The following is a 20,012-nucleotide window of genomic DNA, read 5'->3' as shown; positions in this document are numbered from 1 at the left end:
GTCATCAGGTATGAGCTAAGTGAAATGCTGCTGAGGGTTGTTCTTTTGGTAAGTTGTTAAGTTTAAGGTGTAAGTCAAGGTTAATGTAGAGGATAAGTACTGTTAAGTTTTACAGCTGTTAAGCTTTTATACAGGATTTTTTTTTCTATGTTCTCAGTGTCCTTTTGTCACACACACGCACACACACCCACACACACACATACACAAACACACAGAGGGACAGTTCTCAGTTCATTTCTGGTTTGATTGCCTGGATTTGCTTGCTTTTGTTGTCGTTTTTTTCCCCTAGTGTGCCTGAACTGTCCATTCAGGAGCAGAGTGACTCTTGCCAAGGAACTTTGTTGTGCTGTCGCTTGACATTAAATCTGGTTTAATATTAATATTAAATCTGGTTTTTGCTGATCCCTTGCTGGGGATTTTTTAAGTGCTCTCAAGCCCTCATTTGTAAGAGGATGAAGCAGCCCTGGGCCAGGCTCTCGCCCTGGGGGACAAGGGGACACTGCTGGGGGGGACAGGGGACCCTACTGTGCACGAGAAGCATTGAACTTGTCTGGGGGAACTGTGAGGGGGGCTGCAGCAGAGTGACCTCCCCAGTGACCTCAAATAGCCTCATGTGATGTCACACAGCCTCCTGTGATGTCACACAGCCACCCTGTGTTGTCACAGCCCACTCTGTGATGTCACACAGCTTTCACTATGATGATGTAAAGCTGCCCTGTGATGTCACAGCCCATTCGATCTTTTCACCACCCATTCTTTGATGTCACACAGCTATTCCATGATGTCACACAGCTATTCCATGATGTCACAGCCCTCTTTTTGATGTCACACTGCCACCCTGTGGTGTCCCACAGTCCACTCTGTGACCTCACAGCCTTACACCGTTATGTCACAGCCTGCTCTTTGATGTCATACAGCCAATTAGAGATACCATAGCCCTCTCTATGATGTCACATATCAGACCCTGCTCTAGGATGCCACACCCCACTCTGTGGTGTCACAAGCCAGTCAGTGATGTCACACAGCCCACTCTGTGCTGTCATACAGCCACTCAATGATGTTACACAGCCCACTCTGTAACTGCACAGCCTGCTTATGTGATGAGGCCTCCAAATCCCTTCTTGGGAGATTTTTGAGTCTTCTCCAAGGTTTTTGAGAAAGGAAAAGTATTGGTCAAAGTGCAAGGAAAACGGAGTGTCATTTTTAACCAAAGTTTACAGTGACAGAACAAGGGTCAATATCGTTAAACTAAATGGGAGTGGATTTAGATTTGTTATAAGGAGGAAATATTTTACAATGAGATTAGCATAAAACTGCAACTCTTTTTCCAGAGAACTTGATGCTCCATCCCAGGAATTGTCCAAAGACAGGAGTTTTGTACAACCTGACATAGTGAAATCCCTCCCCTTACCAAGGATGGAATTCCTGTTTTGTTGGTTCTCTGATGTGCTGGGTGACCTCACAGTGCTTCTGGCCAGAATGTCAGCTGAGGGCCAAGCACGCTGCTGCAGTGGCAGTGACCTCACAGCCACCACTGCCAATGCAGCCATGTCCCCTGGGCCTGGCTCTCCCCTTTCCTCTGTCCCTGTCTTGTCTCTGCTGGGATGAGAGGTTTTGTGATGAATATTTTGTCCCCAAGTTGCTGAGGCCAACCATTTGTCAACCAGGCTCATGTCACAGCAGTGGCCTCATCTTCAACATCACAGGCTGGCAGTAAAATGTCATTGTAAGATCATGCTCCACTTGGCTCTCAGCCCCTCAAGAGCTTTGCCTTCGAGGGCAGAAACATCTTTTCCTTGCAGGAAACTGGAATTCCAGACCCTTGCAGTGTGTGCCATGGATCCCAGAGGGCAATTCCCGAGGCTCCCAGGGTGCTGGTTCTGCCGTGCCTCCCAAGGGAGCTGTGCAGGGCCAGGTGACAAGGTCCAGCAACTGTGTTGGTTCTGCAGTGTGTCACAGTCCACCCATAAGTGGATGCATGATATTCGTACCAGCTATGATCTCAGAGTGCAAAAAGAAAAGAAAGCACAAAAATTCAGCAAGTCAAGGGAGATAAATTTCAATCCAAAGAGGAACTTTATTAATTTAGCCCATAAAGTGGCCTGCGATTGAGAGAGAGAAAAAAACTTGGGAAAGATAGGGAGAAAAGGGAAGGAAAGGGGTTTATTGCTACCACCACGGGTCCACAGGTGTCTCTGGGGGTCCTGGTCCAGAAGGCACTCCTCTGCCCCTGTCTTCAATCGATATGATCTCACGGTGGGGAAGATCTTCAGAATTCAGTCATTCGAGAGCTGTATTCTATGCTAGTCCATACACCTGGTCACTTCTTGCCACCCACCTTTGCTCTCCCTTAATTCCTGTGGAGATTTGCCAAACTCCACCTGGCAGGCCACACATGCCAAGAGAGGAGTGTCTGAGGCATGGTCAGCTTTGGAGGCAGGTTTTCTCACAATAGTGAATAATGGGTGTCAGGGTGACAGGTGCAAAGCCTTCGTCACACACCAGCTTTGGCAGCACAAGGCCTTTGTCCTGTACCACCTTAGGCAGGTGCAAAACATTCATTCCATACCAGCTTTGGGAGGTACAAAGCATTCTCTGTGTAAGTCCTGTGCCTGTGGCTTCTGATGAGAAATGTTGAGACAGAATGCGATTCTTTGATCGACCCTTACGCTGGCACAGCTTAAGACTGTGTCCTCTTGTTCTGTCAGTGGTCACCTGGGAGAAGAGATTGACTTCCTCGTATCTATAACCTCCTTTCAGGTGGTTGTAGAGAGTGAAAAGGCTCCCCTAAGCCTCCTTTTCTCCAGGCTAAACAACCCCAGCTCCCTCAGCTGCTGTTCATAGGAATTGTGCTCCAGACCCTTCCCCAGCCTTGTTGCCCTTCTCTGGACATGCCCCAGCATCTCAACATCCTTCCCTGAGTTGGTGGCCAGAACTGGACACAGCACTTGAGGTGCAGCCTCTCCAGTGCCCAATACAGGGAAAGAATCACTGCCCTGGTCCTGCTGGCCACACCATTCCTGATCCAGGCCAGGTGCCATTGGCCTCCTTGGCCACGAGGGCACACGGCTCATGTCCAGCCTACTGTCAATCAGTGCTCCCAGGTCCCTTTCTGCCTGGCTGCTGTCCAGCCACTGTCCCCAGCCTGCAGTGCTGCAGGGCTTGTTGTGGCCTAAGAGCAGGACCTGGCACTTGGTCTGGTTAAACCTCATATTGTTGGGTACAGCCCTGGATCCAGCCTGTCCAGCTCCCTCTGCAGAGCCTTCCTACCCTCCAGCAGATCCACACTCACACCCAACATGGTGTCATTTGCAAATTTCTTGATGGTAGAGTCGATCCCCTTTCCCACATCATCAGTAAAGATATTAAACAGGACTGGGCCCAACACTGATCCCTGGCAGACACCACCAGTGACTGGACACACACTGGATGCAGCACCATCCCCACCACTCTCTGGGCCAGGCCTCCAGCCAGTTCTTAACCCAGAGAAGAGGGAACCTGTCCAAGCCATGGGCTGCCAGCTTTGCCAGGAGGATGCTGTGGGAGACAATGTCAAAGGCCTTCTTGGAGTCCAGGTAGACACATGAACAGCCTTCCCCCATCCACAGGCAGGTCACCTGGGCATGACAGGAGATCAGGTTGGTCAGGCAGGCCCTGCCTCTCCTAAATCCACACTGGCTGGGTCTGATCCCTTGGCCACCCTGCAGATGCCATGTGATGGCACTCAAGGTGATCTGTTCCATTCCCTTGCCAGGCACCGAGGTCAGGCTGACAGGCTTGGGGTTCCCCAGATCCTCCTTCCAGCCCTTCTTGTGGATGAGGTCACATTGGCACCTCCAGTCCTCTGGGAGCTCCCCGGTGAGCCAGGACTGATGAGAAGCGATGGAGAGTGGCTGGATGAGCTCTTCCACCAGCTCCCTCTCACCCTAGGATGGATCCCATCTGCTCCCACACCTGTGAGCATCTCAGTGGCTCAGCAGGTCACCAACTGCTTCCTCCTGGATTGCAGGGAGCCCATTCTGCTCCCTGTCCCCATCCACCAGCTCAGGAGGCCACTTGTCCTGAGGACGATCTGTCTTAATGTAATAAACTGAAGCAAAGGAGGTGTTGAGTACCTCAGCCTTTTCCTCACCTTTAGTTACTATATTCCCTGCTGTATTCAATAAAGAATGCAGGTTGTCCTTGCCCCTCCTTTCGCCATTAATGTCTTTATAAAACCATTTTTTATTCCCTTCACAGAAGCGGCCAGATTAAGTTCTAATTGGGCTTTCACATCTCTAATTTTCTTTCTGCATGATCTAACAACATCCTTAAACATTTCCCAAGCACCCTCTTTTCAAAGGTAATGCCCTATCTATTTTTTCCCTGAGTTCCTGCAAAAGCTCCCTGCCCATCCAGGCCAGTTGTTTTCCTCACCAGCTGATCTTTTGGCACACAAGGACAGCCTGCTCCTGTGCCTTCAAGGTTTCTTTCTTGAAGTACGTCCATCCTTCCTGGGCCCTTTTGTTTTAATGGGCTGTTTCCCTTTAAAAATCGTTACCTGATGCAATACTCTCCAAATACTCTCCAAATACTCTCCAAATCAGCATCCTGAATAGGCCCATCCTGAACTACCCTCTGGAATTCCAGTGCAGAAGTTTTGTTGATGCCCCTCCTTGTTTCACTGAATATTGAAAACTCGATTATTTCATCGTCACTGTGCCCCTGATGGCCTCCAATCACCACATCTCTCACCAGCCCTTCTTTGTTTGTAAAGCACAAGAGACAGAGCTGCTCTCTGTAGTGGAAAGAGAAAGAAACCTTGATGGTGTGCTTTTTAGCCTTTCAGCTAACCTGGCTAGCAGAGCTACCCCCTACGCCGTCAGTGATAGGGTTCAGCCTGGGATGGGACGGCTCAGGGTGACGCGGGTGGCAGCGCGTCACAGCAGGTTCTGGTGACTGCCTGGGGGCTTGGACTCACTGCGGAGAAGAACAAAGAGGTGCAGACCCTCCAGCTGGGGTGTCTTTATTGAGGCAAATCCGGGCAGGAGTGCAGGGCGGAGCGGGGAGGAGACACCCAAGGCGGAGAGCCTCGAGCGTTCCGGGACAGAGGGTTAAAAGGGGATGGGAAAGGGGAGTGGTTAGCTCCGAGGAGCCAACCAGGGAAGGGGAAAGGGATGGAACATGGGAGGAACCAGGGAGAATAAACCAATAGGGAAGGAACGGGGAGGAGTACAAAAGTGGGGAACCAATGGGGTGCCAAACTGGGCAGAATATTCTAGAACTTAGCTACATAAAAGGAAGCACCAGAGGCCAAAGACCTCCCCTGGTGCACAGACCAGATGAAACAGACCCCAATATGGCGGAGGGTGAGGAGTTTTCTAGGGAAACAGAGGGGTGCGGACAGAACATTGGCACAGTGACTTCTGGGCACAGGGGCAGTACATGGGCGGAGTTAGGGTACAGGAACCAATAGGGAAAACCCGAGGGAGTGGCCAGGGGTGGAGTTAAGGTACAGGAACCAATAGGGAAAACCCAAGGGAGTGGCCAGGGATGGAGTTAGGGTACAGGAACCAATAGGGAAAACCTGAGGGAATGGCCAGGGGTGGAGTTAGGGTACAGGAACCAATAGGGAAAACCCGAGGGCGTGGCCAGGACCACGTGGGGAAAGCAGGACAATAGGGGAAGGGTAAACACATTAAGAAATGGGTGGCAAACCTACAGCTTTCATCACAACAGTTTCCAATACTTTTTTACAGATTATCAGTGTCACACACATTACTATAACAAGCCAGAGATGTGTCTCTGATCTGTGAAAACTATACATTAGGGACAAAATTGTCCCTACCTGTTGGTAGGGAAACAGGCCTATGTGCCAAACTGACAGTATCACATCAAACAACCTCCCATCAAACAACATGGTGACTACTGATAGCTGTAATCCAATACAAAGTGTTTAACACCAGAATGTAATTATTAGGGTTTTTTTCACCTTCTCTAGCCCAACAAAAGGTGGACATCAAGTTTATCAACCCCACTTTGGGCACCAAATATTGTCCCGGATTAGAGACAAATTTCTCCAGGTGGAGAGCGCTCCAAACAAACGCCTCCTCCTCCCACTCACAACAGAATTTCTTAAATAGAAGTGAAAAAAAACCTATTTATTTAACAAAACACATAGAGTGCCCTGCAAAGCACAGGGAGAACAGGGGAAAAGGAGTTACTAAACCTGAGTAAACAGCTGGTGAACTTTAGTGTCCTTTCCTCAGATGCAGTTTCCCCTCTCTGGAGGTCCCCAGGGGCTGGGCGGAGTTGCTCCAGTAGCTCCCTGGAGGATTCTCATCTGCCATCCTCAGGGGTTCCTTGGGTTTTCCGGGTGAGAAAGCAAATCGGAGAAAAGGGTCCAAAAAAAAAAAGAAAATGGCGAAGAAGCAATCCCAGGGAAAAACTAGCAGCCTTGACAGCAGCAGTCCCAGGAGTGTCCTTGCCTCCCCCTCGCTCCCCAGCAGAGAAGTTTGGGGAAAAGTTTTCCAAACAACCCGCGCTTCTCCCAGCTGCTGAACGCAGTTAAAGCTACAGAACCACATCTCTGAGCATACAAGCAAACGACAGGGAATACAGGATTATCCTAACATCACCCCAAGACAATCGGGCAGCTTTAGATCTTTTTGTTTCATTTCTTTTTTTTTACCCTAGATTTGGTTGTTTTGCGAGGATGAAGAAGGAAATTATTTAGGTTGGAAAACACCTCCAAGATCATCCAGCATTGCTTGATGACACCAGAAGAAATAATTGGACACAGCAGGTGAGATTTTTTAGGGTGAAAAGTTAATAACTCGGCTCTTCTCAATGAATTTCCGCCGTCAATGTGAGTCCCAAAGGATGTTCCTGCCCCTGCTTTTTTCCAGGTGGCTACAGGGAATCAGGAGGATGTGGAAGCCACCAGCCAGGGGTCTTCCCAATGTGGATCACTGGGAATGTGGGTCACCAGGGCTCTTCCCAAAGTGGGTCTACTGATGGAGGATGAAGTTGGAGCAGCGCATGAAGCTCTTCCTCCAGTCAGGGAACTCGCAGGGCTTTCCTTACAAGTGGCTATGCTGGTGTTTGGTCAAGGTAGAGCTGCTGGAGAAGCTCTTCCCACACTCAGGACACTCATAGGGTCTCTCCCCGGTGTGGATGCGCCGGTGGGTGATGAGGTGGGAATTGTGCTTGAAGCCCTTCTTGCATTCAGGGCAGCGGAAGGGCCTCTCCTGGGTGTGAATCCGCTGATGCCTGAGGAGTTCTGAGCTGGTTGGAAACCTCTTCCCACACTCAGAATGTTAGCGTGGAAAACACATAATCACTGGATGATTATATGCAGGTGCCTTTATTCGAGCTCGGGAAGTCGGGGTGTAACATCCACCCAAATCTGACTTCGCCATAGGTTTGAAACAAGTACAATTTTATACCTTTCCTTACAGAACAGTGATGTAATCATATGTTAATCATCAACTTATCATTGTTCCATTGTTTCCCCCCAAGCATGACTTTAAGCCCCCTTATCTCCCATAGTATTTCTGATTTATTTCACAGGTGCTAATCCGCATGATTTCACTAAAACAATCCCCATTCTCTAAGCAATCTTCGTGATCATGTCGCTGAGCCCTGTACATGCAGTGCTACCTACCCTGTTCCTAAAGCCTATGTTTAACTAGCATTTTAACCCAATGTTAACATTCCCCCCTTTGAAAGCATTTTCACTTTATAGGTGTGAATGCTTTCACTTGATATAGTCCTTTATACTGGATGCTCGTCTTCGAATCCAGGGTTGTTATGAGCGTTGTTATGGATGTTGTTGTGGACCGCAGGCAATGGACGTGGATCCTTGTTCCGTGTCAGTGCCCTCATTATCTGTCGGTTCCAGGATGTCTTTCTCTGTATCTCTCTCTTCAATATGCTGTAGATTACCCAAAGTACTAAAAACATAACTAATAAAATTATTAAGTTTTCAATGATAGATTTAATCCATGAACTCACATTCCAACCCAACCCTTTGAAGATTTTATCTAACCAACTCGTAGTCAAGTCCTTTTGTTCATCCCTTGCTTCATGCTCTATTTGTTTCAATTGACTGATGTCATGTTCTACATCTGTAGTTACATTTGGGATATGGATGCAACAATGATCAACTTGTCCTTTTAAAAACCCACACACTCCATGTTCTTTTAGGAGTAACATATCTAAAGCCAATCGATTTTGCAAAGTCATTTTGGTAGTAGCTTGCAATTGTGTGTTTAGTTCTTTGAATCCTTCCCGAGTAATTCTTGCTAACCTCTCTACCTGACCTGTGAGTCTGTACATCATTTCTCTGTTTCGGTAGTTTGCTATAGAGCCAAACAGAGATTCTAGAGTCCACCCAGATTCTACTCCACCAGAAGGTTCTTGCCAAGTTTCATCCTGATTTTCATTATCTGAAACCTCTCGCCTTTTTCTTATTTGCAAAAGTTCACGTTTTCCCATTGAATGGGGACTTTTCCAGATTGGACATAAAGTAGGGAGGCCCAGAGTAAATTCTTTTACTTTTCCATCTACAGGCAGGTGGGTTGTCCAGATACCATCACTCGTTCCCCAAACAAATTGTCCTGGGCTCTTGATTGTGCTTCTACTACATCCTATTTTATTCTATAATTTACATTACCCTGTTTATGTTTGATTCTTTTACAGGCACAATCAATTCGCATAGCAGCCGCCAGTGATGGTACTTGTTTTATCTCTACATCATCAGACATGCAATCATAGGTTTTATTACATGCCCACCAAATTACCTCATCTGCCTGCACTCTGCTGCTGGTGGCAGTGTTTATTACTGCTAGATCAGTGCCATCTTCAGGGCCTGTCCATTTTAGGCACCAAGGAGTGTTTGCCATATATTTAAATTTTGAAGTATACTCAGGGACCATGCACTGTCCCAGGGTTACATCCTATCCTTTCTATCCTTTGCTTCACATTTCCATATCAGGGTGGTCTTTGTGACATTTTCTGTGACCTTTTGATAGTGTGGCAAGAAGCATTGCCATTTGGCAAGGTTTGATCTTCAACCCACCACTCTAGATTTTGTCCCACTTTCTCATTACTTAAAAGATAGTCCTTTTGCTCAAGTACTGCATCCAACCATAACCTGTTATATTCCAAGTTACTTTAACTTTCTGCCTGTACTCGGGTACTCGTTTACATTCGATTGTTTTATTGTCCGGAATTTCAGGTAATTTGGATGTGATAATTCCCCAACTTATTGGGTCTCCCGCTGCTTTTGGTATTGGCAGACAGGCAGTTATTCTACTGATGTTCCGCATTTTGGCAAAATCTCTAACTAACCCAATCATTACATTCTCAGCCTGAATTTCATTGGGAACCTTTATCACTTGCGTTTTTGCCTGTATCTCCTCTTTTGTTCTAGGGTGAAGAGTGGTTAGTTGATAATTCTGCATTCCATATTCCCAAGCAATATTACTCCCAATTAATATCCATAAAATGAACATTGGCACAGGTGTTAAGATCATTTTAACAGTTAACACGTCTTATCTGCAATTTCGTTGGTCCCAGGGGTTGTGCGGCCCACAGTCTCGGATGAGCCTTCTTCACTCGTGTGTAGTGTATCCACGGATCCACTCCGGCTACCTTGACTGCTGTGAAAGTGGTCAGCAGCACCAGGTGGGGTCCACTCCATCCACACCACCTCTCCTTTAAAGGTTCTTCATCTCCAGGGAGAATATCATGGACTGGATTCTCGTGAGCCAGTGGCCTATTCCACACGAGCGCGCTCCAAAGCTGTGCTAAGGTTTTCCCGAGAGATAGAACATGATTATATATTTCCTGTTTTCCTGCAAGATGTATATTCGGGTTTCGTTCAGGAGATTTGAATGGTTTCCCATATACTATTTCAAAGGGACTGACTGACATTCCACTCCTAGGCTTTACCCCAGTCCTTAAAAGTGCTCTTGGTAGGGCTTGTGGCCACTGTAACTTGGCCTCCTGATATATTTTACTGATTTGCCCTTTAGTGTTTGGTTCATCCTCTCTACTTGTCCACTAGATTGTGGTTCCCATGGTGTGTGGAGGTCCCAAGCTATTCCCAGTAGTTTGCTCACTTCCTTTACCACCGTAGCTATAAAATGTGGTCCTCTATCTGAAGATACCCCTAATGGTACTCCAAACCTGGGAATGATTTCGTGTAGTAGCCACTTCACTGTTTCTTTGGCCTGGTTGGTGCGACAGGGAAGGGCTTCTGGCCATCCTGAAAATGTATCAACCCCCACCAGCAGGTATTTGTATCCTCGGGTCCTTGGTAACTCCACAAAATCTACCTGCCAGTAATCTCCTGGTTCTATTCCTACCCGAATTCTCCCTAGCTGTGCCTGCCGTCTGGCCACCGGATTATTCCTCAGGCATATTTCACATTTTGACATGATTGATTTGGCCATGGTTAACATCCGTACCGAGACTACGCTTCGTTTTAGCCAAATTACCAATGCTTCTGCACCCCAATGACATTCATTATGTTTAATTTGCATAACTTCTCTCATTATTAATGGGGGTAGGACTATCTGTCCTTGTGCAGTGATGTACCACCCCTCTGAATTCTTTTGTGCATTCAGCAAATGTCCCAGTCTCTCATCTTCTATTGAATATTTCGGCTCTGAAGGTAAATTGAATTGAGACACTTTTAGCTTCGTGGGTATCAATGCCATTGCTATTTGCACCTCCCGAGCAACCTGTCGGGCTGTCCAGTCCGCCCTCCGATTTCCCTCACAGATTTTGGAGCTTCCTGATTGGTGTGTTTTACAGTGCATAATTGCCACTTGCTCAGGTTTTTGTACTGCTTTTATCAACTGCAGAATTGCATCTTGATGCTTAATATATGCCCCTTGAGAGGGCAGCAACCCTCTTTCTTTCCATAGTGCCCCATGTTCCAAATGCATATTTTGAATCAGTCCAAATATTTACCTTCTTTCCTTCACTCAATTCTAGTGCTCTGGTTAAGGCAATCAATTCTGCTCTCTGGGCAGATGTGTTTGGTGATAATGCTTTGGTCTCTACTACTGTGCTGATTGTTGTTACCACATATCCAGTGTATCTGGTTCTATTCTCCACGAAGCTGCTTCCATCCGTGAAGAATTCCCACTCTGGTTGCTCCAGCGGAACATCTTTCAGGTCTTCTCTCGCTGAGTAGGTGTACTCTATTACTTCCACACAGTCATGTTCCAGTGGGCCTTCCTTAGGTGTGGTGCCTAGAAACAGAGCTGGATTCAAAAGGTTAGTTGTCTTTAGTGTGACATCATCCCGTTTGGTTAGGATTGCCTGGAATTTTATCATCCTGCTCGGGGATAGCCAGTGGCCCCCCTTTTGTTCTAGGACTGTGGCTACCATGTGTGGCACATAGACATCTATGTGTTTTCCCATCGTAAGCTTCCTGGCTTCCTGTATCAATAATACAGTGGCTGCGACTGCCCGAAGACATGCAGGCCATCCGGCACTTACGTTGTCAAGCTGTTTGGAGAAGTAGCCTACCGGCCTTTTCCAGCTCCCCAAACGTTGGGTCAGGACCCCCAGTGCCAAGCGTTGCCTTTCATGCACGAACAGCTGAAAGTCTTTAGACAGATCGGGCAAACCAAGCGCAGGGGCAGTCGTCAGTGCTTCTTTCAGTTTCAGGAAAGCTTCTCTCTGTGCTTTACCCCAGCTGAACGGCTGCGTCTTCTGAGCTTCGTACAGGGGTTTGGCAATTAGCCCAAAGTGCATAATCCACAGGCGACACCATCCTGCCATGCCGAGGAAGACTCGCAGCTCGTGGAGGTTCTGGGGCTCTGGAATATCACAAATAGCTTGAATACGGTTAGTACCTAATTTTCTCTGTCCTTGTGAGATTTCACATCCCAAGTAAATTACAGTCTGTTGGGCAATTTGTGCCTTTTCCCTGGACACTTTGTATCCTCCCATGCCCAGTGAGTTTAAAATCTCAATTGTTACCTTTATGCAGGTTTCCTTTTCTTCAGTTGCTATCAGTATATCATCTACATACTGCAGCAGCAGGTATTGACCTTTTGGTACTTGTCCCTCTTTAGTCCAAATCTCCAGCTCCTTTGCCAGTTGGTTTCCGAATAAGGTGGGGGAGTTCTTGTACCCCATGGGAAGCCGAGTCCATGTAAGCTGGGTCTTCCTTCCGTTCTCTGGATTTTCCCATTCAAAGGCAAACAGCTTCCTACTTTCTTTGTCCAGGGGTATGCAGAAAAAAGCATCTTTTAAATCAATTACAGTAAACCACTTATAAATCTCCTTTACGGATGTTAACAATGTATAGGGGTTGGCTACCACTGGATAAATGTCTTTTGTTATTTCATTTATTGCCCTTAGATCCTGTACTAACCTATAATCTCCATTAGGTTTCTTTACCGGGAATATTGGAGTGTTATATTCAGATTCACACTCTTCCAGAATTTGGTATTTTAGAAATTTATCAACAGTCTTGGCAATTCCCTGCCGGGCCTCTGGTTTTATGGGATATTGTTTTACCTGCACGATTTTTCCTTGTTCTTTCAATTCTACATGTACTGGCTGTGCCAACTTAGATTTTCCAGGTATATCCGTCTCCCATACTGAGGGAATTACGGCATTTTCCACCTCCTTTGGGATTGCAGAAGCTGGTTTCTCCTTTATCATTAAGATTTTTCCTGTTTTTGACTCTGGAATTTTCATTACCAACTCACCATTCTCAAAAGTTATCACTGCTTCCAATTTGGCCAGTAAATCTCTTCCTAAAAGTGGAAGAGGACATTCTGGAACATATAAGAATTCATGAGTTAATACCTTGTCTCCAAAACACAAGTCTAAGGGTTGCAGGAATGGCCGTTTTTGCTCTTTTCCTGTGGCACCAACTATTGTGGTAGACTTATCCCCGATCCGCCCCTCTAGATCATTTAGAACTGAATATTTAGCCCCAGTATCTATCAGAAATCTCACTGCCTTCTCCCCTAACTGCAAAGTTACTAGCGGCTCCTGAGTCACAGAATCCTCTAATACCATCTCCTTGGCAACGTCTTCCTGCGGGAACTGAGAGTTCCTGTAGAACCGGTTAGGACACTCCCTTTTCCAGTGCCCAGGTAAATGACAAATGGCACATTCATCAAAAGCTAATGGCCTCCCCCCCGGCCTCTTCCAAACCCCCCTTTTGCCATACTCCGACCTCTACCCCCCTTCCCTTTGGAATTTCCTTGTACTACTGCCAAGAATTGCCGTGGTTTTGTAGCCTCCCTTTCTCTATTATTATAGACTTTCCAAGCTATTTCAAGTAATTTATCCAAATTTCTCAAATCTTCCCCTTCCAATTTCTGTAACTTTCTCCTAATATCATCCTGTGATTGGCCAAGGAATATAAGGGCAAGCTGAATTTTAGCTTGTTCTGTGTCTACTTGTAAGTCAGTATATTTCCTGGCCGCTTCTTTAAGTCTTTCTAAAAATGCAGTAGGAGATTCTTTTTTATCTTGCCTAATTTCATATAGTTTAGCCCAATTCATAGTTTTAGGTATGGCATTTTGGACTCCGATTGTGATCCACTCTTGGTATCTCTTTAACATCATCATATCTATTCCGGATGAGTCATTAGGGTCCCACAGTGGGTCCTCTGTAGGAAAATTATAGTCCAGATTTCCTGTTACCCGCCCCTGACGGATATCTTCTCTTGCCCGCTCCCTGGCTGCTCTAAGTACCATCTCCTTCTCAGTGGAGTCCATCAAAGTATCTAATATTACTTGGATATCATCCCAATCGGGATTCTGAGTTTTCATAATCATTTTCACTATCCTAGCAACCTTGTCCGGATTTTCCCTATAAGTCCCAGCTGACTGTTTCCATATAACCAAATCTCCTGGAGAGAAAGGGACTTTGACGTACACCGGCCCGTCCACCCCCACCCCTTGCCTCAAAGGAGCAATTACTGTTCTCTTTGGTTTACTTGGTCTCGGTAGGCCCCTTCCCATTCCAGGCCAGTTCAGTCTGGAGCGGGTGCGATGAGCTATTGGTTCATCATCATCACTATTACTACTGTCTAGTGTTTCGGCACCCCCTCTCCCAAATCTCTGTACTGGAACTAAACTGCGGTTATTTTCAGCCGAGGGTAAGAAGGGGTTGCTATGAGCCGGTGAAGGGGTAGATGGTAGGGGAGGATAGCCCCGGGGAGGGGTAGGTGGAAAAGGTGGGTACCCCTGAGGGGGCATAGGTGGGGGAGGAGGATGAGCAGGTGTAGGCGGGGGAAGGAGATAACCTCGGGCAGGCATAGGCGGGGAAGAAGGGTGTCTTTGAACCGGGGGGGTAGAAAGATCAGTTTCGGTAGGGGGGGTGGGCATATTAGATTGCATATGGTTAGGGGGAGCAGGGTTAGACCTCCTAGGAACTGTAGGAACCACTAGTAAATCACTCTCCAATATATCTTCCCGATACAAGCTCTCATTCAATGCCAAATGTTCTAAACAATTTTTCCCTTGGACACAAGCCAGACATTTCTCATTGCAAACCGCCGCAACAACTCGACCCCCCTCCGCAGCAGCTAGTCCCCCCTCTGACAACCATTCTGGGTTTTCACGCAAACAGAAAAATAAATCAACATACGGAACTTCATCTAATTTTCCCTCCTGCTTGCAAAACGACAACAAATGAGAAATCAGATCAGATTGCAAAGAACCATTTTCAGGCCACCTCCTTCCAGCCTGCAAAATATATGTTGGCCACCGAGAATCACAATACTCGATTAGTGTATCCTTACGCAATCCTTGGCCAAAATTACCTTGCTTCCAATGTGCTAACAAGCACCCCAAAGGAGAATTACGAGATATGGGAGCATAGCCACCCACAATCGCTTTAAGCTTCTCCATTTCCACTTGCCGACCCTGCAATGCTTTCGCAATTGTCTTACGGACGGCGCCCGGGCATACCACTAGGAATTCCTTAGCCCAACCAAGCGTAGCTTTCGCTGCGTCTTACTGGCAGGCAACCAAACCACCATTAAAGGCACCTTACCTTCTCCAGGGGACGTTGTGAGCGGCGGAGGGTCGCGGCGCGATGGGCTCCCCGAGAATCCCTCGGTGCCGGCTGGAGCGTGATCAGGTCGCGGGGTCCTCAGCAGCGCTCACAGGGTCCCATCTGGGTCGCCAAAATGTTAGCGTGGAAAACACATAATCACTGGATGATTATATGCAGGTGCCTTTATTCGAGCTCGGGAAGTCGGGGTGTAACATCCACCCAAATCTGACTTCGCCATAGGTTTGAAACAAGTACAATTTTATACCTTTCCTTACAGAACAGTGATGTAATCATATGTTAATCATCAACTTATCATTGTTCCATTGTTTCCCCCCAAGCATGACTTTAAGCCCCCTTATCTCCCATAGTATTTCTGATTTATTTCACAGGTGCTAATCCGCATGATTTCACTAAAACAATCCCCATTCTCTAAGCAATCTTCGTGATCATGTCGCTGAGCCCTGTACATGCAGTGCTACCTACCCTGTTCCTAAAGCCTATGTTTAACTAGCATTTTAACCCAATGTTAACAAGAACACTCATAGGGTCTCTCCCCAGTGTGGATGCGCCGGTGGGTGTTCAGGGTGGAGTTCCGCTTGAAGCCCTTCCTGCACTCAGGGCAGCAGAAGGGCCTCTCCTGTGTGTGAATCCGCCGATGCCTGAGGAGTTCTGAGCTGGTCGGAAACCTCTTCCCACACTCAGAACACTCGCAGGGCCTCTCCCCGGTGTGGATCTTCTGGTGGCGGATCAGGGTGGAGCTCTGGCTGAAGCTCTTCCCACACTCAGGACACTTGTAGGGTCTCTTCCCCGTGTGGATGCGCTGGTGGGTGATGAGGTCAGAGTTCCGTTTGAAGCTCATCCTGCACTCAGGGCAGCGGAAGGGCTTCTCCTCTGTGTGAATCCGCTGATGCCTGAGGAGTTCTGAGCTGATCGGAAACCTCTTCCCACACTCAGGACACTCATAGGGCCTCTCCCCGGTGTGGATCATCTTGTGGCGGATCAGGGTGGAGCTGTGGCTGAAGCTCTTCCCACATTCTCCACACTCATAGGGCCTCTCCCCAGTGTGGCTCCTCTGGTGGACCATAAGATGGGTGATCTTTCTGAAGCTCTTCTCACATTTCCCACACTTGTAGGGCTTCTTGGTCTCATGAAGCTTCTCAGGAAGCTCCAGCTCCCAACTCTGCCTGAAGCTCTGGTCACCTTCCTGGCACAGGGTGGGTCTTTGCTCCTCACAGCACCCCGGTTTTGGGCTGGGTTTGCAGTCCCTCCTTTTGTGGCATCTCTGGGGCTTTTCCTCCCTGTTGGATTCCTGGGTCATGGAGCTGCTCAAAATGGCCTTTTCCATGAGGTTCTGCTGCAGGGATTTGTCCTCCCTGGTCTCTGCCCTCAGCTTGTTGCCTGGGGGAGGAAGGACAAGGAGAGGATTTGGGATTTGCCTCCATGCCAGAGGGAAGGGGAAGGAGATCCCCCAATCCATCCCCAGCAGGACAGTGTCAGCAGCAGGGCTGTCCTGCAGCCAGGGGTGATGCTGGGCTGGGAGATGGAGGAGAAGAGAGGGGAAAGGGGCAGTGACTTCCTCCTCACCTGCCTGGGGGTCCTGGGGCATCTTCCTCTTCCTCACAGCTACGTTCTCCATTCAGCGGATATTTGGGAAGGGAAATCCTGGTTTGGGGAAAAACAAGGTGTGACTACATTGCATTTGAAGGTCACCCTGTCAAATTCCATCTCTAAAAGTCACTGCACATCTGGGGTCCATAAAACCTTCAGACCAACAAGATTCAGCCCCACAAAAATTCCCCCAGGAGTTAACCCTCTCTGGTCTCTGCTATTTGGAGTTCTGGCCTTCCCCCCTGTCTGGGGTCCTGTGTGTACTGGGGCTCCCCCTCTCCAGCATCCCCACCCTCCCCAGACTAATGGGGGTCCCAGGAATCCCAGGGGCTCCCCCACCCCAGGTTCCCCACTTAAGGGTTCTGAGGGTCTCCTCTCTCTGGGGTCCAGCTAAGGGAAGCCTGGGGTTTTGGGGATCCCAGGGATTCCCTCTCCCCTGTCTCTCTCTCCAGGCTGCTGGGGCTCCTGGGGGTACCCCCACTGTGAGTCCCTGTTTCAGGGTCCCAGAGGTCACCCTCCAGGCTCCCAGGGGTCCCCCAGCTCTGCCATTGTCCCTCTCCATTCTCCCCTCCCATGGCTCTCCTGGGTGTCCCCAAATCCAGTGTCCCCCATACCCCTCTGGTCCCACATGGTCCCCATGTTGCCCCAGGCAGAGCCAAACCCCCACTGCAGGGGGGCCTGCATTCCCCCACCCCCTGCCAGGGCTCTGCCAGCTCCACCAGGACCCCCAAAAACACCTCCTGGGTGTCCCAATGTGTCCCCAAGGGGCATTTGCATAACCTGACTGGGGGTTACTGGGCCCATGTTGGGAGGAAACTGGGGACACATTGGGAGCAACTGGGATCACACTGGGAGCAACTGGGACCACGCTTTGGGCAACTGAAAGAAAATGGTATGCTGGAGGTCACTGGGAGTAACTGGGAAAGAATGGGGTCATTCTGAGGGAACTATAACCTTACTGGGGCAGCTAGGAGTACCTGGAATGACTATGAGCATGCTGAGGGAAACTGGGATATACTGGGAATGTCTGTAACCAAACTGGGCTGACTGGAACCACACTGGGAACAGTTGGGACCACACTGAGGGCAACTGGGCGATACTGGGCAGGAGTGGGACCCTGCTGACAGGGACTGGGACTATACCAGGGGCCACTGGGGGCAAGTGGGATCATGCTGGCAGGAACTGGGAACAACTGGAACTATACTGGGAGCAACTGGGATCATACTGGGATCACAGTGGAAGCAGCTGGCCCCATGCTGGGAGAGACTGGAATCACACTGAGGGTGATTGGAATCATACTGGGATTGACTGGGAGTGGCTGTGGGCAACTGGAATCATGCTGAAAGCAATTGGGAGGAAGTGGGAATGACTGGGAGCATGCTGGGGCAACTGGGATATACTGGGAAAGGCACAGAGTCACAGGGATCATACTGGAGGCTACTGGGCTCATGCTGGCATTGACAGGGAGCAACTGGGATCACACTGGGAGCCACTGGCATCATACTGGGAGGGACTGGGATCATACTGGGATTACAGTGGGTGTCAATGGACTCTGACTGGGGCTTACTGGGAGCTACTAGGCCCATGCTGGGAGCCAACTGGAGATACACTGGGAGCAACTGGGAATGACAGGGTGCATGCTGGTGACAACTGGGATCTACTGGCAGTGACTGGGATAATCCTGGGGGCAACTGAACCATGCTGAGGTAACTGGGAGTGCCTGGAAATGACTATGAGAATGTTCAGGGAAACTGGGATATACTGGGAGTGCCTGAGGCCATGCAGGTGGTGATTGGGACCATACTGGTAGTAACTGGGATTGTGCTGGGGGGAACTGGGACCATGCTGGAGGTAACTGGGGGCAAGTGGGAGTGACTGGGGTCCTGCTGGGAGAGACTGGCATCATACTGGACTCATCCTGGGAGTGACTGTGACTATGCTAGGGACAACTGGGAGAAATGAGGACACACTGGGAAAAAGAGGGAGGAACTGGGAGCAACTGGGACCGTGCTGGGGGCAAATAGCATCATAATAGGGGAACGACTGGGAGTGACTGGGTTCATACTGGGAGCAACAGGGATCCTGCAGGGACGGAGGGGAAGTGACCAGGATCATACTGGGAGTTACTGGGCTCATTCTGGGAGAAGCCACTTGCAGAACCCGGGAGTTCTGAATCCCTTTCCTGGCCATCCCGCCCCTCCAGCCCCCAGATTCCCCCGCCGGGGGTCCCAGCAATCCCAGGCACTCCCCCTCGCAGACTCCCCGCTCCGAACTTCTGGGGGTCTCCTCTCCCTGGGGTTCTGAAGAGAAGCCGCGGCTCCAGGAGGTCCCCAAAACCGGTGTGTCCCCAATCCCGCCCCGGTCCGGCGCGGTCACCACGTGGCCCCGGGCAGAGCTTGGTGGCCCCGGGCAGAGCTTGGTGGCCCCGGGCAGAGCCCAACCCCCACCGCGGGGAAACCAGCATCCCCCCGCCCCCCATCGGGGCTCTGCCGGCACCGCCACCGGGACCCCCAAAAACACCTCCCGGGGAACCCCCCATGTCCCCCCGAGGGGCATCTGCGGCTCGGCTTTGGAGTCCCGAAAACTCCAAACATCCCCCCAAAAAAACCCCAAACCCAGGGATCCCTACAGATATTTGGGGCGAGCTCTCCCTCCCCGCTCACCTGCGGGATGAGGCGGCGATGGTCCAGGGGGGCTGCGAATTCAGGGAATCCCACACCGCGTGGCTCCTTCCCCATCCTCCTTTGTCCCTCCTGTCCCTTCTCTTCCTCCCGCTCCTCCCGCTCTGTCTCTCCTCCTCCTTCTCCGCCCTAATCCCACCTCCTTCCCCCAATCCCTCCTTCCGCTCCTCCTCCTCCTCCTCCCGCCTCCTCCTCCGCCGTTGCCGAGTCGCTCGCAGGCCGCGGGAGGAGCGGGGATGCAGCCGGGACAGCTCGGCATGGGCAGCGCGGGGCTCTCGGCTGCTCCCAGCCGGAAGGGGGTGAGGAGAGGGGCTGGGGAGCTTTGGAAGGGGATTTTTTTGTACTGAATTCTAGCCTGGCTGGATCACCACAAAATGTCACTTTTTATATGTAAATGTAAGGAATCAGTCCTGTGTGAAATTCTGGGATGGGAAGACCTTCCCTATGGTTTGCTGGCTCTGGAGTGGGCTGAGGTCAGAGCACTGTGTGAGCAATGGGGAAGTTGGTTAAAAGCAGCTGAACCGCTGGATGTATTAAAGTGCATCCAAAAATTGTGTTTTGAAATAGGAAAAGAACTTGTGGGCTACGGAAGATGAGGATGAATTCTGTTAGCAGCATACTGGAAACAGCAGCAGCAGAATTAACAACTGTAGTTGGAATGCTCCTCCATGGAGTGACAGAAGAAAGTTTTCAGAA

General features: G+C 49.4%; 1 protein-coding gene across 1 annotated transcript in view; it reads right to left on the bottom strand.

Moving 5' to 3' along the window:
• Positions 1 to 7,061: 7,061 nt before the first annotated feature.
• Positions 7,062 to 20,012, bottom strand: part of LOC146420171 (uncharacterized) — a 482,891-nt gene continuing 469,940 nt past the window's right edge. Inside the window, 4 exon segments of the mRNA XM_085048543.1 lie at positions 7,062 to 7,289; positions 8,291 to 8,298; positions 15,565 to 15,881; positions 15,966 to 16,183. Coding sequence (XP_084904669.1) covers positions 7,062 to 7,289; positions 8,291 to 8,298; positions 15,565 to 15,881; positions 15,966 to 16,183 — 771 coding nt within the window.

The sequence above is a fragment of the Lichenostomus cassidix genome, unplaced genomic scaffold (genome assembly GCF_008360975.1).
Source record: "Lichenostomus cassidix isolate B80296 unplaced genomic scaffold, HeHo_3.0 HiC_scaffold_44, whole genome shotgun sequence".
Taxonomy (NCBI): domain Eukaryota; kingdom Metazoa; phylum Chordata; class Aves; order Passeriformes; family Meliphagidae; genus Lichenostomus; species Lichenostomus cassidix.
The sequence above is the reverse complement of the archived record's forward strand: the minus strand, read 5'-3'. Positions and strand labels throughout refer to the sequence as shown.